General features: G+C 37.3%; 2 protein-coding genes across 9 annotated transcripts in view; one reads left to right on the top strand and one right to left on the bottom strand.

Annotated features, from left to right (window-relative positions):
• Positions 1–14405, bottom strand: part of LOC131439375 (complexin) — a 721216-nt gene that overhangs the window by 559551 nt on the left and 147260 nt on the right. The window lies entirely within an intron of this gene.
• Positions 3898–6102, top strand: LOC131425883 (nose resistant to fluoxetine protein 6-like). Its single transcript, XM_058588141.1, has 5 exons — positions 3898–3915; positions 3988–4107; positions 4173–4422; positions 4489–5162; positions 5226–6102. The coding sequence occupies exons 1-5, from the start codon at positions 3898–3900 to the stop codon at positions 5919–5921; spliced, it is 1758 nt and encodes a 585-aa protein (XP_058444124.1). The 3' UTR covers positions 5922–6102.

Below are 14405 nucleotides of genomic sequence, written 5' to 3'. Positions count from 1 at the left end.
TATTAACCACCGAAAACTTGTTTTACAATTAACTCTTATATTCTTCTGCATACTTTCACTCACATGAAACGCCCACTACGTAGCTGACATAAATGACGTTCATTTGTCATTAAAAATTTTCAATATGAAACGTTTCTGGTGATATGATGCAGATTTTTGTTCTGTGTTTTGCCGTCTTCGTTCCACACCAAGTGACATCATTTGAATACAGCAATTTCGTTTACTTGAATGATTATGACAAAATTAACAGATGTGTTAGTTAAATCAACAACATTTGAATTGAAACAACCAGGGCATGAAACAACAATTGCAATATTGTAATTTCGAGTTATCCGTGCGATATGTCTCGGCATTTTACTTTACCGAGCTCGAGAATTGGTTTTAAGTGCGTGGTTTCAACAAGACGGTACTACATCCCACACGGCACGCGAAACAATAACCAAATTGAGAGCCGCCTTCGGTGAACAGATTATCCGACGTTTTGGGCCCGTCAATCGGCCGTCTAGATCTTGTGATGCACTGGAATCCAATACTGAAAATTGAAAACTGCTCGAGAAATATTATTTCAGTTTCAGCTTTCTACCACTAACACAATTGATTAGCAACAACGACATTCCTATATGGATTTTCTCCGGCAAAAATGATTGGGAAATAAAAATTTACGTACCTTATATTAGTAATCCCGAAAAGTAGGAACCTTTAATTTACCACGCGAAAGGCAATTGATATGGCAGTTTGTCGCAAAACTATTTATTTTTTCCGGAAAACTGCTTTTTTAACAGAAAATATTTAGTTTTGTTTATTTTGTGTAGCGCGATTCAATATAAATCCATTGAAGCAGTGGTGCTAACTTTTTTACTATGGAATTAAAATCTACATTCATAAAATTTAAGCTATTTTCCATCAAACGTTGGTGAAAAATTGATCAAAACTGATGTTTCATTCAAAAAGTGAGTGTTTACATTTGAGAATAAATTATTGTTAAAACAGATTGTTTGAAACTCAATCGTGCAAGCCATTTTGATAAACTGGTTGCACTGCATATATCTATATATATATATATATATATATATATATATATATATATATATATATATATATATATATATATATATATATATATATATATATATATATATATATATATATATATATATATATATATATATATATATATATATATATATATATATATATATATAAAAATGCAGAGATCATTCTTTGTACTCACATCACGTGAAAACGGATGGACGGATTTACATGATTATTTTTTTGTTTGATCAGTTTTCACCCCCACCGGGTTCGTACGTCAACAAAATCAGGAAAACTTGCCGGTAAAGTGTGAAAAATCCATAAAATTGTTTTGTACGGACAATTGAATTTTCCGTTGAAAAAGTCGTCAATGATTGCTAGATCATTGATAGGTGTTTGGCGCATAACGAGTTGCATAAGTGTTGGGCCGTCGAAGAAAAGAAAACTAGATCGTTGAAAAAATCGTTTGGCGCGCAACTAATAGTTTTGTGTAGAGATTTCACGTGCATACTTGATTCATGTTATTTGTCATTTCGAGCCACGTGCTTAATTGGATATCAAAATTATTGCTTGACAAATGACTCAATAACGGAATGCATAAGAAAACCGCTTTAGGCAAGGGAAAAAGCTCTGATATCGTTTACCAGTTGATGGATTATGTGTAATGGAGTTAGATAAATAATATTGGTCATTGTGAGCGCGAGTTTAACAAATCAGAAAATTTTCAAATGAATCAATGGAAAGATTGTTCTGTAGAAGCGCTAATGTCAAACTAAAAGATTTTCCTTGCTTTTTGCTTTCTAATGATTTAGCGCACACAATAAGTGGCAATTAGATATCAATGTTCAATATTATTATCATAATGAATTTATACTGCTATTTTATATTTAATATTCTGAGAAGAATGTTCAAATTGATAAGATCAATACCTGAACAATATCCACCTTATTAGAGCCCAAAAGTACGCGTGGCACTTTTTGGCAACTTGAATATACAGAACAAGTTCCAAGAAAACTTTCTCGCTGCTTAAAAACTGCACAAGGAACTGTTTCAAAGTTTATTCTGTTGCGTCGGGCGAACATTCAAGTATGAGTAGTCGGGGACGGGTATAGCGTGATGGGTAAGTCGATGCCTTTCACGCTGCCCGCCTGGGTTCGATTCCCAACCCCGCACATAGGGTCAGAAAGTTTTTCTGGCCCGAAGAGGTGAATGACATTGATGTTAAATATATAATAATAGAAACAAAAAAAATGTATGAGTAGTTCCTTAAAACGGACTGTTCAGAATGCTTAGTATGTATGTGTTAAGTTTATCAATACAAAATTCAGGTTAGTGAGCTGTTTTATTTATCACCGAAAGCAAGAATCACATCTGGAAGAGAAAGCGTGATACCTTATATCTATTATGTCGAAGCCATTATAGAGAGATTCTTTATTGACTCAAAAGATGGGATGACAATCTGTGCATGTGCTCATTTTTTTCTTAACAGAAGTATTTCACAATTTCACATTAATTTTTGGTGATATTGCTTTTTTAAGCTAAAGCGCACGTGTGTCGAATTCCGTTGGTTGTAGTTAAGTAATCAGAAAAATAATGGAGACAAACGTTAACCACTTAGTCGTTTACTAATTCGGCTGTCCGAAAACATAAATTCGAACAAATGATTTTTGGGAGAGACGAAGTTCGACGGGTCAGCTAGTAAATACATAGATCTATGACATACGTACCAAATAAAATGTACGTAATACACAAATTATCAATCAATTGATTTACATTTGATTTTTAAACAATCAGGACTTTTCTGCTTGTTTGATAAAACCTTGAAATTAAACCTTTTTTAGAGCATCACTTATGTCGTATTCGCTTGATGCCAAACCTAATCCAGTTTCCACCAAAACTGCTGTCAAACCATTTTTGTTCGAAGCTAGTTTCGAACCTAGTTTCAACGTTGTTGAACTGAAAATCGAGTCAGTTTCGAGCCTGGTTTTTTATATCAGGTTGGCTCAAATCCCCGTTGCTAAGTGCGAAACCAACACAGTTTCGTGAAAAGTGTTTGCTTGACATTAGTCACTGCATCGTTCTTCCAGTGATGCCAGCTCTTCTCCCGTGATGTTTGATATTTTAGATGACTGCAATGTCGAAAAAATTCCCGTGTTTCAAAATATTGAACCCGGGCAGAAACCGTATCGAACGATTTCGATACGCATTTGTTAAGCTGCTTGGGGACACACCCCTAGTAAATTTCTCTCTATCCCACCGGTTTGCGCTATCCTTTTCTGCCTTTACCATAAACGATCGATTTTCAAGATCATCACAGTCCTTCACTGGATAAGAACCATATTATTACGTTTTCAGGTGTCATGATTTATGTCATCCTGAAACCAGCGTGACAATTTTCTTTGCTTGTATTATCACTCGCTGATCCCAAAGCTGTTCGCGTTCACCACGTTCGGGTCAACCGGTTTTTTAACCTACCGAGAAATCGATGATTAGCATTTTGGATTCTATTTTTGCAGACGAATCTCGTAAATTTTGGGTTCATTCAAAAGAATATTTTATTGGAGACATTTAGGTTTTAGCCACGAACTGGTGACCGTCGTACCAGTGTCTGTTGAATTTTCATGTCGAATAGATCTACTTTTGCTGGAGGGCGGTGCTTAGAATATTTGAACTGAAAGTCATGACTTGTAGCTGAGTTTTTGGTTCTTCTGTTTTAAACCCACAACCCCTTAAAGTGTGCTGATCGACGGATCCAGGTTTGACCTTCTAGGAGAAAAGGGCTAAACATGATAAGTCGTACCATTTTTTGGGTGTTTGCTTTATCTCATATAAGTGAAGTAGTGATCGCTTACGAAGATTGGAGCTATGACCGTAAGATCGGCCGTAAGAAACAAGTAACAGAAATAAGAGTAAAATTTAAATTTTGCAGTAAAAACCGTTCATGGATTTCCGAAGTTGTATGATTACGATGATTTCGAGGAATGTCGGAGAACTTATCGTGATAAGTACCTATACTGCATCGTTCGAGCTCACTTTAGTCCGGATGATGAATCACTTTTGTGGAAAAATTTGAGTGTCGGTAATTGTGGTTCTCATCGGTGGAACATTTTTCTAACGGTTTACTTTTCTTATCTTCGTAGAGTTATTCTGAACATCCATTCCGCTATGATCGTCGGATTCAAGAACGAGGAATATGTGTTCCGGACTGTGAACGCTTCTCGCAAGGTGTTCAGCTTTCCGATGCCAGTGGTTACGACGAAGACGACACCTACGTCGACCTGTTCAGGTCCTGCATCAATTTGAAATTGGAAAAGCATTATAATATTCGAGCCGGCACGAATATTGAAATCGTTCATTGCTACAGCGAGGCTACAGCACACCCTTCCTATGGTAAAGTAATCACTTTTTGTTTTTTAAGAGAAAGCCCTTTTTATCATGAGATCCTGTCACTTCTAGACTACATGGAGATTCTATTCTGCATCATTTTCGGCCAACTCCTGGTGTTCGTGTGTTTCTCAACCTGGGCAGATCTTCGGATACAGAAGGACCAACGTTTTCCGAAGAGTTACTTTTCCAGAAGTCATACAACCAGACGCGAACGTCTGCTAACTTCATTTTCAGTGCCGCGCAATATTCGTCACCTCAAAAGTCCTGTGAATAGCGCGATCCGCAAGGAGCTACAGTTTCTCGAATCATTTCGGTTCGTTCAAATATACCGCGTCATCCTGTTGCATGTGATTGTTGGTGTGATAAAAGCTCCGACGGTCAACCCAGAATCAATAGAACAGATGCTGAGTAATCCGGCGGCGATTACCTATGTGGCTGATTTCCAGAACTACGTTCAAACTTTCCTGTCTATATCCGGAATGTTGCTGGCTGTGAACTTCCTTGAACACACCCGAAAAAATCCCAACTTTAGCATAAACTATTTCTGGGATCGTCTCGTAGCGAGAATAATTCGCTTGGTTCCGGCCTATCTGTTTATTATGCTTTTGGAAGTATCGATTAATCGTCGTTTCCAGGGCGGTCCTGTCGGACAGCATTTCATTGGGGCCACACGAGACAAGTGTCGACAGATATGGTGGATCAACCTTCTCTTCATCAACAACTTCCTGCACACTGATCAACCGGTGAGTAATACACAAGCTTCAATCTTCGCACTTGAATATACCGAGTGAATTAAATATTTCCAGTGTCTTATCCAAATGTGGTACCTTGCCACCGATCTGCAGCTGTACGCATTTTCCATCGGTGCACTTATGCTGATCTGGCGGTGGCCAGTCCTTAAGAAGTATGTGTTTGCTGCCATCTCTATATGGGGACTAGGATTCGTAACCTTAATCGTGTATGTTCGTTCCATACCACCGGTAATGACCGAAGATCTGAAGTTGAGTCCTTGGTACAACTTTGGACATCGCTACTTCCTGCTGTACCAACCTTTCTACACGAACATCACCGTGTACTTCGCTGGAATTCTCGCCGGATTTCTCTATCATCGATATCGAGAATCTCGTCAGGAAGTGCTGAACTCTCGGTTCTTCAAACTCGTGTTTTACACTTTGCTGATGATGCAGTTCTTCGCCATATTCAGTGTCAGCTGGGTTGTTCGGAACCAGGACACACTGCATCCCATTTTGTCTGCGATCTATGCCACTGGCTTCAAGTATAACTGGGGAGTGTTGTCTACGGTGATACAACTTCAAACAGCACTGCTACCGCAACAATCGCGCTTTCGGAGCTTCTTCAGTCATCCGATTTTCGTGGTGTTGGGAAAACTGTGCTACAGTTTCTATCTGATCCACTTTTCCATAATACTGCAGGTCGTCGGTTCGGTCAAACAGCCGATCTACTACAGTGTTCGAGGTGTGGTAAGTATCCAGTTGACATGAGCTGAGCTGAGTAAGGATTGCGACATTGTTTTAATCTTCGTTGTTTTGTTCTAGTTCGATTACATGATGCAGGTTCAGATGTTGACGATTGTATTTGGTACTTTGCTATGCATTTTCGTTGAAATACCAACACGCGTAGCTTTAACGGAATTGATTCAAGGAGAGAAGAGTGGCGACTCGAATAAATCTAGCGTTGACGTGAATAGAGAATCTATTGCAATTGCAGAAACAAATGGCAAAACATGATGAGTGCGGAACCTGTTAGGAAGGCCATTGACTCAGGAAAACAAAAGACAGTTCATAACGACTTCCATGGTATTAAGTATAGAATTTGTGACTGATTGATTGGATTTTTGTTTTCTAGAGCAATCCCTTATAGTTTTTATTCCCCCGTTTACTACAATTAAATCTATCAATTGTACATGACCTTCCCTTGCACATCAGGGATCATTAAGTACGAAAAACTATGTCGCGGCACGGAAAAATTATTTCCGTCAAAAGGCAATTCCATCTTACGTCTTTTATGGTCAAGGTGGGAGGTATCCTTGTAAATAGTTGGTAACCTACGAGATTCAGCTGATTCCATTTCTGTTTTATGAACAACCTGCTCGCTACGGTAAACCCTGAACTGAAACTGCAAAAAGGATAACTTCAATCAATGACAAAAACTACCCAACTATCCAAAAAGTCGGATAAAAGGTAGTGATTTGGCTCACGCAGCTTATGATACTCTTGAGTAGTATTATAAGCAGCCCGTTTTTTTAAAGAAATGATGCACACTTGAAACGCAACTGAATCAAGCTCTTATCAGCTTCTAAAATACACTGGTAAGCTTAACAGCCGTAGCGAGCGTTACTGGTGCCAGAGGCGAACTCAAAAATATTCGCCCCTAAAAAATGTTTAACGAACACCTTGAAGACGAACATACATTATGTTATTTTTCTGTTAAAACATCCCAAGTAACATTTTTACTTCTAGTAAATACCTGTGGCAGTCTTGAGTGTTACGTCATAAATCTCGCATTGAGACTGCAAACTCCAAAAAGTCCCATTGAAAACATATTCGGAACTAAGATCATATTCCAGCCAAGTGGACCATTTTCCATAAAATCTATTAAACAAAATGAAAAATCAACAACTTTCGTTAAATCTACTTCGAAAGGACGTCAGCTGATGTCCCACTGGAATGCCGACCAGGACCTCCCCGCGGCCGAAGCGGAAACCGACCAGGACCTACAACTACAAGAATACCCCTCATGAAATGTATACAGAATTGTAAATTGTAATGTACCACTGTAAACACCCTACTCCCCCAACATAAGCAGCCTTTGCCCCACCCCCCTCCCACTCTAAAACCTAAGCCCCCCCCCCCCCCCAAAACTCGATACAAACCCGGTGAACGACCGTAACTAGGTTAAAACCGGGTATAAATAAACGATATAATAATAATAATACTTCGAAAGGATTCAAAATTGAAGAAAGTTTAAATCCTACTTTACAGTAAACATTAAAGTTATTCGAATGAATCAAAGAAAAAATGCGCGTTTTCATATTTATCGCGAATGTATAGGTTAAAATGGATCAGGGTCATTTCATCGAAAGCCATTTCCCCGAAAGCCGTTTCACCGAATGCCATTTCACCGAAAGGGTGTGGTATTTTCCGTTTATTAAGTGAAATAGAAAAAATATCTAATGTGGCTACGCCACATCGTTTTGATTCATGTGCTGTCAGACCTCGCTACCGCTCGTTCGGACCTAACTAGAGACCTAGCTCTGAGTAGACCGGGCAAACGAGGCGGTTACAGGTTTGTACGGCGGGTCGGCGAAATTACCCGTTCGGCAAAATGGTTATTTCGGCGAAATGACTCTTTCGGCGAAATGACCCTTTCAGTAAAACGACTTTCGGCGAAATGACCTACTCGGCAAAACGAATTTCGGCGAAATGACCCGCTCCCGGTTAAAATAAGAATTTTAATTAATCGTATTGAAATATGTGCGCTTCTAGAATGTGAAACAGGATTTGATTCAAGTACGTAAAGAAACCTGGGAAAATGAAGGAGCGACATGAAAAAAAGATTGAGAATATGCCAGAGACAATATGCCTCGTCGTACAGCAGCCGTGCTGGATGCTAAATGTGGTCATACGAAATTTTTAATTTAGTAAAATATCGTTCGATATTTGTAATAAAACGAATGCTTTAACCTACTGTAAATAATTGTTTAAAAAAAGAACTAATACGACTTTTCTCATAATTTATTTATCACTGTCTAATATTAAGCTTGATGTGTTAAAACTGACCAAAAAGTAATTTTCAACATGGGTCTAATAATATGGTCAGGGAATGGAATTCACAATTTTGTATGACCTTATTTAACAGCCAAACACGGTTGCTAAACGACGAGGTATATTTAAATGCAATTCTCAATCTTTTCTTTTATCTCCTCGTTATTTTTTCAGATTTTATTATGTACACGAATCAGATACTGCTTGGTTTTCGGAGTATGCTTAGAAACTTCACATTTCGTAAAGTCCCAAACATTATTTATTGGATACATGTCTCGACCAGTCAAGAATGACAACTTTTATGATTTCTAAAAATGTTGATAAACGTTTAAAACAGTTGCATGGTGAACCGAGATTTTAGAACCATTTTTTCATCGGTGTAAGTAACATAAATAAATGCTGAATTTTTCAGCATGGATCTAATAATGTGGCATGTGCATAGCATGAAACACTACAAGGGATAGTCCTTTAAGACTGTTCGAACTGTTGACGTAGGACTACACAACTGTTGTCGAAATCAATGTTAACACATGGATCAATAAGTCCTGAGACTAAAGCAGAAATGGCGCTCGTAGTAAACCAGTAACCACGTCTTTCTAGAGTACTAACCTTTGCTTGAAACGGGTCAAAATTTTAAGTCGATCCGATCAGAAACAGCTGAGTTATCGAGGTTGGAGTAAAGTCGTTTTGTAGTTTGTTTAAAAAATGGAAAAAACCGAGTTTCGTGTTTTGATAAAGCATTGTTTTTTAATGGGTAAAAACACCGTGCAAGCGAAACAATGGATTGAAAAATGTTATCCGGACTCTTGTCCATCAAAAGCAACGATATGTCGGTGGTTCGCCGAGTTTAAACGTGGTTGCACCGACACAAATGACGCGGAACGCTCGGGTAGACCTGTGGAAGCCGTTACACCGGAAAATGTGAGTGAAGTGACAAAAATTATAATGAAAGATCGTAAAGTGAAGCTTCGTGAAATTGCTGAGATGACACAGATATCATATGGAAGTGTATTTACTATCCTTCATGAAAAATTGAGCATGAAAAAGGTTCTTCCAAGTGGGTGCCGCGATTGCTTTCGATGGAACAAAAACAGCAACGAGTCACCCTGCCACATGTCGATGAAAACAATGGCGGAATTGAACGAATTGGGCTTTGATTTGCTTCCCCATCCCCCATACTCGCCAGATTTAGCCCCCAGTGACTACTGGCTCTTTGCTAATCTTAAGAAAATGCTCCAGGGAAAAATATTTGGCTCAAATCAGGAGGTCATCGCTGAAAATGAAGCTTATTTTGAAGCGAAGGATAAATTTTTTTATAAACATGGTATTGAAAAATTGGAAAAACGTAGGAACCATTGTATCACCGTAAAAGCTGATTATGTTGATGAATAAAAAAAAAATTTGCAAAAAAAATGTTGTTTCCATTGTTAGTCTCGGGACTTATTGATCCATGTGTTAATTCCTCACGGAACGACCGAAATTAGCTCTGCGCCTAATTCGTATTACTGTTTTTGAATTAGTTGATTTTAACAACAAAATTTCCAAAATAACTAGAAAATTAGTTAAAATTTAGAATTTACTGTGCTGAAAAAAACTCTTATTTTTAGAGAATGTGTTTAGTTGGCGAATATTCTGGACACAAACCAGCAATATTTCAATCCAACACGAAATTCTCATTGACAACTAATTTCGTTATTAAAATCAGAAACTTTGATTCTATTTATCTATCACCGTCATTACTGAAGGACAGTAGTGTCAAAGCAAAACAATCCATTAAAAAGCTAAAAGGGACAGTCTTGTTGAAACTGCTCGCAAATTGTTTAGATGTTTTTCGCATGTGTTACGATATATCTTTATATAAATTTCTAAACCGATATGTAAAAATGACGTAAACTGTTAGTGGAAAGTGTATTTATTTAGAATTTGTGCGCAGTTGAAGCGATTGTGGGTAATAATGTTTTTACGCGAAACAGTGAAGTGAGTTTCGAATGTTGCACTCTAATTGTACACGTCAAATGATGTTTTTTTTGTATCTTCTCATTCCGGGCTACGCCGTCCGAAGTACTACTTGTATTCGGTTTTTGTTTTCCGAGTGCTCAAAGTTTTCAGTGAGAGAGTCGATTTCGCGAAGTCGAATGAAGAAAACAGCGATTTAGAAGTAAAATTTTTCAAAAAGAAGTTTATGTTTCGCTTATGTCTTTTTCTCCAATACAACATCGTATTTATACCTGCAAATATAGAAAAGATAACCGCGACTGAAATTTTTTTCGGTAGTAGTGTGCCATCTAGTGGCTAGTAGTCATTACGGTGTTAACGAGCGCCATATAGCTGCTAATTGCAAAAACCAATTCAACCATTTATGTTGGTTGAAAACAACGTTTTATTTCTCCAATTCAACTAAAAAATTAGTTGAATGGATATGAAGCGTGCCTTAGCTAAAAAATGACAGCACTATTAATTGGTGAATTCAACTAAAAAAATAGCCATTTCAACAAATATTTTATTATTATTAAGAGAATCAGAATTAAAAAATCTAAATTAGCAAAAGTAAGATTTTTTTAGTTGTCTCAAAAAATAACTAACTAAAATCAGAAAATCAACTAATTTTTTCGCCAAAATGCTAATTTCGGTCTTTCCGTGCTGTTTTGAGCATTTGGGTAGCAGCTATCTTTTCTGTTCCACTTTCTATAAATTTTTTCAGAATTTTTAATTTCCTGAAAAGTACCGTTAGTTTGTTCATGTTCATGGTAAGAGGTGGTGAGACTTTTTGTACGAGCACTTGTACGGACAAGTTGATCCGATAAAAATTAAAAACCCAAAATCTACAGATGATCCATTTGCTGATGAGCACAGAATTCTTTACCACGTCACCGTTAATGCACCGCACACAACGCGAGTCGGATTAATACTAATTTGGATTACAAAGATTATTGAAGGCTCAGTAATCGCGTTCAAGCTTTGCAAAATGCAAAGTTGTCTTCTGTATACGAAATTGTCGTCGCTGTTAATGGAAACTATCAGAACGGTTTGGTATACAGGAAAAAATTACACATTGTTCGTTATTAATAATATCAAAATCTCAAATCTAAAATATATGGTTCTATCTGCACGAATCTATGCGATCTGACCTCTGTTTGCAAGGTTTTATTTCACGTACTTTGATCCCGCACTTCTATAAAGAAAACGAATACGTAGTCCTACGTTAAAATAAGCGATACCAGTGCAGTCAATAGTACCGAAAGCTACACACACTCATATTTCATTAAATTAGTCTTTTTCCCTTGAGAAAGGTCATCATAAACAAATCATCTGACTGCCTCACTTTTTAGAATGAGAAAAGCCGTTCATTACAATACAACAATTCAAAACCAGTCGTTAAAGGACTTATAATTAAATTTTCCAATAGAAAATCTCCCAATAGAAATCCAGCTCCGCGACAGCTATGGAAACGTCGACATTTTCTCTCCTCCTTAACCTTTGTTCTTCTCTGTGAATGATGGAGATGGGAGCTGTTAAGCTTGAGTTGGAAAGGTATCAATTCCCAGTACTATTTCCTAATCGCTCTTATTAGTCAATCAGCAAAAACATGATGATATCACTGTGCAATCCGCCAAGTCTATCGCCATAACGCGCAAGAGGCTCGCAGGTTTGCTCTTTGGTAGGTCAAAGTGTATATTCAGAATCGGGAAGAGGGCGTGTCTTGCTTATGAAGGATCAGCCCCATGGGGTTGTTTGAGTCATTGATGTGGAACAAGGCAACCAAAATTTCTAATGATCTACAATCAAACAGTTAAATCAATCGTCACACCTTTGAATTCGCAATTGCACGAGAATCTGCTTAGATTGATCTTGATTAGGAACCAACACTGAACATCGTTTGTCTTGATTTGTATTTGTTTTATAGCCGACGAAATTACACAAATAACCCAAATGTATGCAATTATATCTTTGTACATACTTGCGATACGGATTTTGATATTAAAGCTTCTCTTCGCCAAGATTGTGTTCAAGTTTTGTATGAAAGCAGTTATTTTTATAGCATTAAGTTTCTCTACACAGACAAAAATTATTAATTTTACAGGTGACAGAATTCTACAAACGATACAATTCACCACTACTTAATTTTTCAAATGACGCAATGTTCCACTCACAGAGAATTTTACATGCTCCGAATGTAATTTGCACTTGGCTACCAAGTGCCGCTGTATGGATTTATATGTATCAATTATTCAATGAACAAATATGAGCTCTGCGGTTCAGTAGAGTAACTGATGTGCTTATAATCTAATGTTTCTCGGTTCAAGTCTCGCAACTGCTAACGATCATTTCTTTTTCGAACTGTGTACCATTCTGCGATTTCGGTCAAAGCGATAAACTTTTTCTCATCGTAAATCGAGTTCATCTTATATAAATTAAAAAATTAATCTCAAGCACTCAAAATTTACCCTGAAGTATTGTCAATTTCCCAGGCGAAACGACATAACACGGAATTTCATCCGAGCTTGCATAACACAATTATCGTTACAAATCGTTTTATGGCACTTTTTGTCTTGCTGTCTAGCAACAACCTACCTTTAGCATGCTACGCGTAGAACTGAAACGTTAGCTATAATTTCGCTGCTATTGATAGATTCGCGTGCTTCCAACAGCTTCGCGTTTGCATCGATTGACCAATCAGAGCGATGCTTTCCCTTTGATATATCGCTTACTCCTTCAAAACCGTCGTCTATGGCAGGGAATTCCCATAGCAGACAAAATAGGACACTGCTCGTTACTAATCAAAATTTCAATCATATATAATTGAAAATACGTGGCATGATACATTCAAATCGAAACTTAGAAATATTTCCAATCAAATGATGAAGAAATATTAATAATGGATATAAAATAGACTGAGCTGTAAGTGTTTAAAATCTGACCACATTTCTATGTGTATTTTTCCTTGAGTTTCTGAATTGCACCCCTATATTGAAAATAAAAATGTGTTCCACATCAAAAAATGTAGCGGTGGTCACTAAACGACGGCTTTGTATTCTAAATGTTTTTAGAGTTACACTTCCTTGTAAATAAATGTAATCGTATAATAATAATGTGAAGTTTAATCAAATTTAAATAGTTTTCCCGGAAAAATTCGAACGAAATTATGTTTGCCTTTCTAATATAGATAGGTTATACAATCACTGTAAAAACCGATGTTTTAACCGAGGCCCGGAGGGCGTCTCAGCTAGACTAACTGAGCAAATGTCTGTGTGTTTGTAACAATAATGTGCACTCGATTTTCTCGGAGATGGCTGAACTGATTTGCACAAACTTATGCCGTTTTTCATTGAAAAACACTGGTGGAGTGGATTTGCTCTGGTTTTGCACTTTCGAGCAGAAATGCAATATTCTGACGGTGTTTTATTGCCACCGCCTCTAGCGTTTTTCAATGAAAAACGCCATTAAATTCAAATGACAGGTCTCTTGGTCCCATAGGTTGCTATTGAATTTTACCCGAATCGAACTTCCGGTTCGGGAGTAACGGGGTAAGATGTGCAAAAAAAAGAATATAAAGTGCACTCGATTTTCTCAGCGACTGCTAAACCGATTTTCTTCAACTAAGATTCAGATTAAAGGCCCTGCAGTCCCATAAGTTGCAATTAAATTTCATCTGGATCCGACTTTCGGTTCGGGAGTTACGTGCTAAAATGTGCAAAATGAACTACAAACGTGCAATCGAGTTTTTCTGAGACCGCTCATTAAACGAAATCAAATGAAAGGTCTTACAACCCCATATAACCCTACCAAATTTCATCCGGATACAACTTCTAGTTCCGGAATTCCAGACAAATAACTATAAAAAATTCATTTTCAAGGGCGTGTTTTTATACATGACAGGAAAAATTCATTCAAACACATTCAAATAGCCGTATAATTCTTGAATTGGACAGATATAGTTAGTTGATGACCAAATACAATGATTTTGGGTATACCGAATCTTCGTTCCTGATTCCGGAAGTATCGAAAAAAAAAATGAATTTCATTTAGATCTGATTTTCGTTTCCAGAGTTATGAGCTAAAATGTGCAAAAAAAATGAAAATATGTTTTCTAACTTTTCTCATAGATGGCGGTCCCATACGGAATTACTGAATTTCATCCGGATCCTACTTACTTATCATCACTGAAAAGGTTGAAAAATCGTAAAACATTTTCTAAATCGA

Source organism: Malaya genurostris, chromosome 1, assembly GCF_030247185.1.
Source record: "Malaya genurostris strain Urasoe2022 chromosome 1, Malgen_1.1, whole genome shotgun sequence".
Lineage (NCBI taxonomy): Eukaryota > Metazoa > Arthropoda > Insecta > Diptera > Culicidae > Malaya > Malaya genurostris.
Note: the sequence above shows the minus strand (reverse complement) of the source record. Positions and strands in the feature narration are given on the sequence as shown.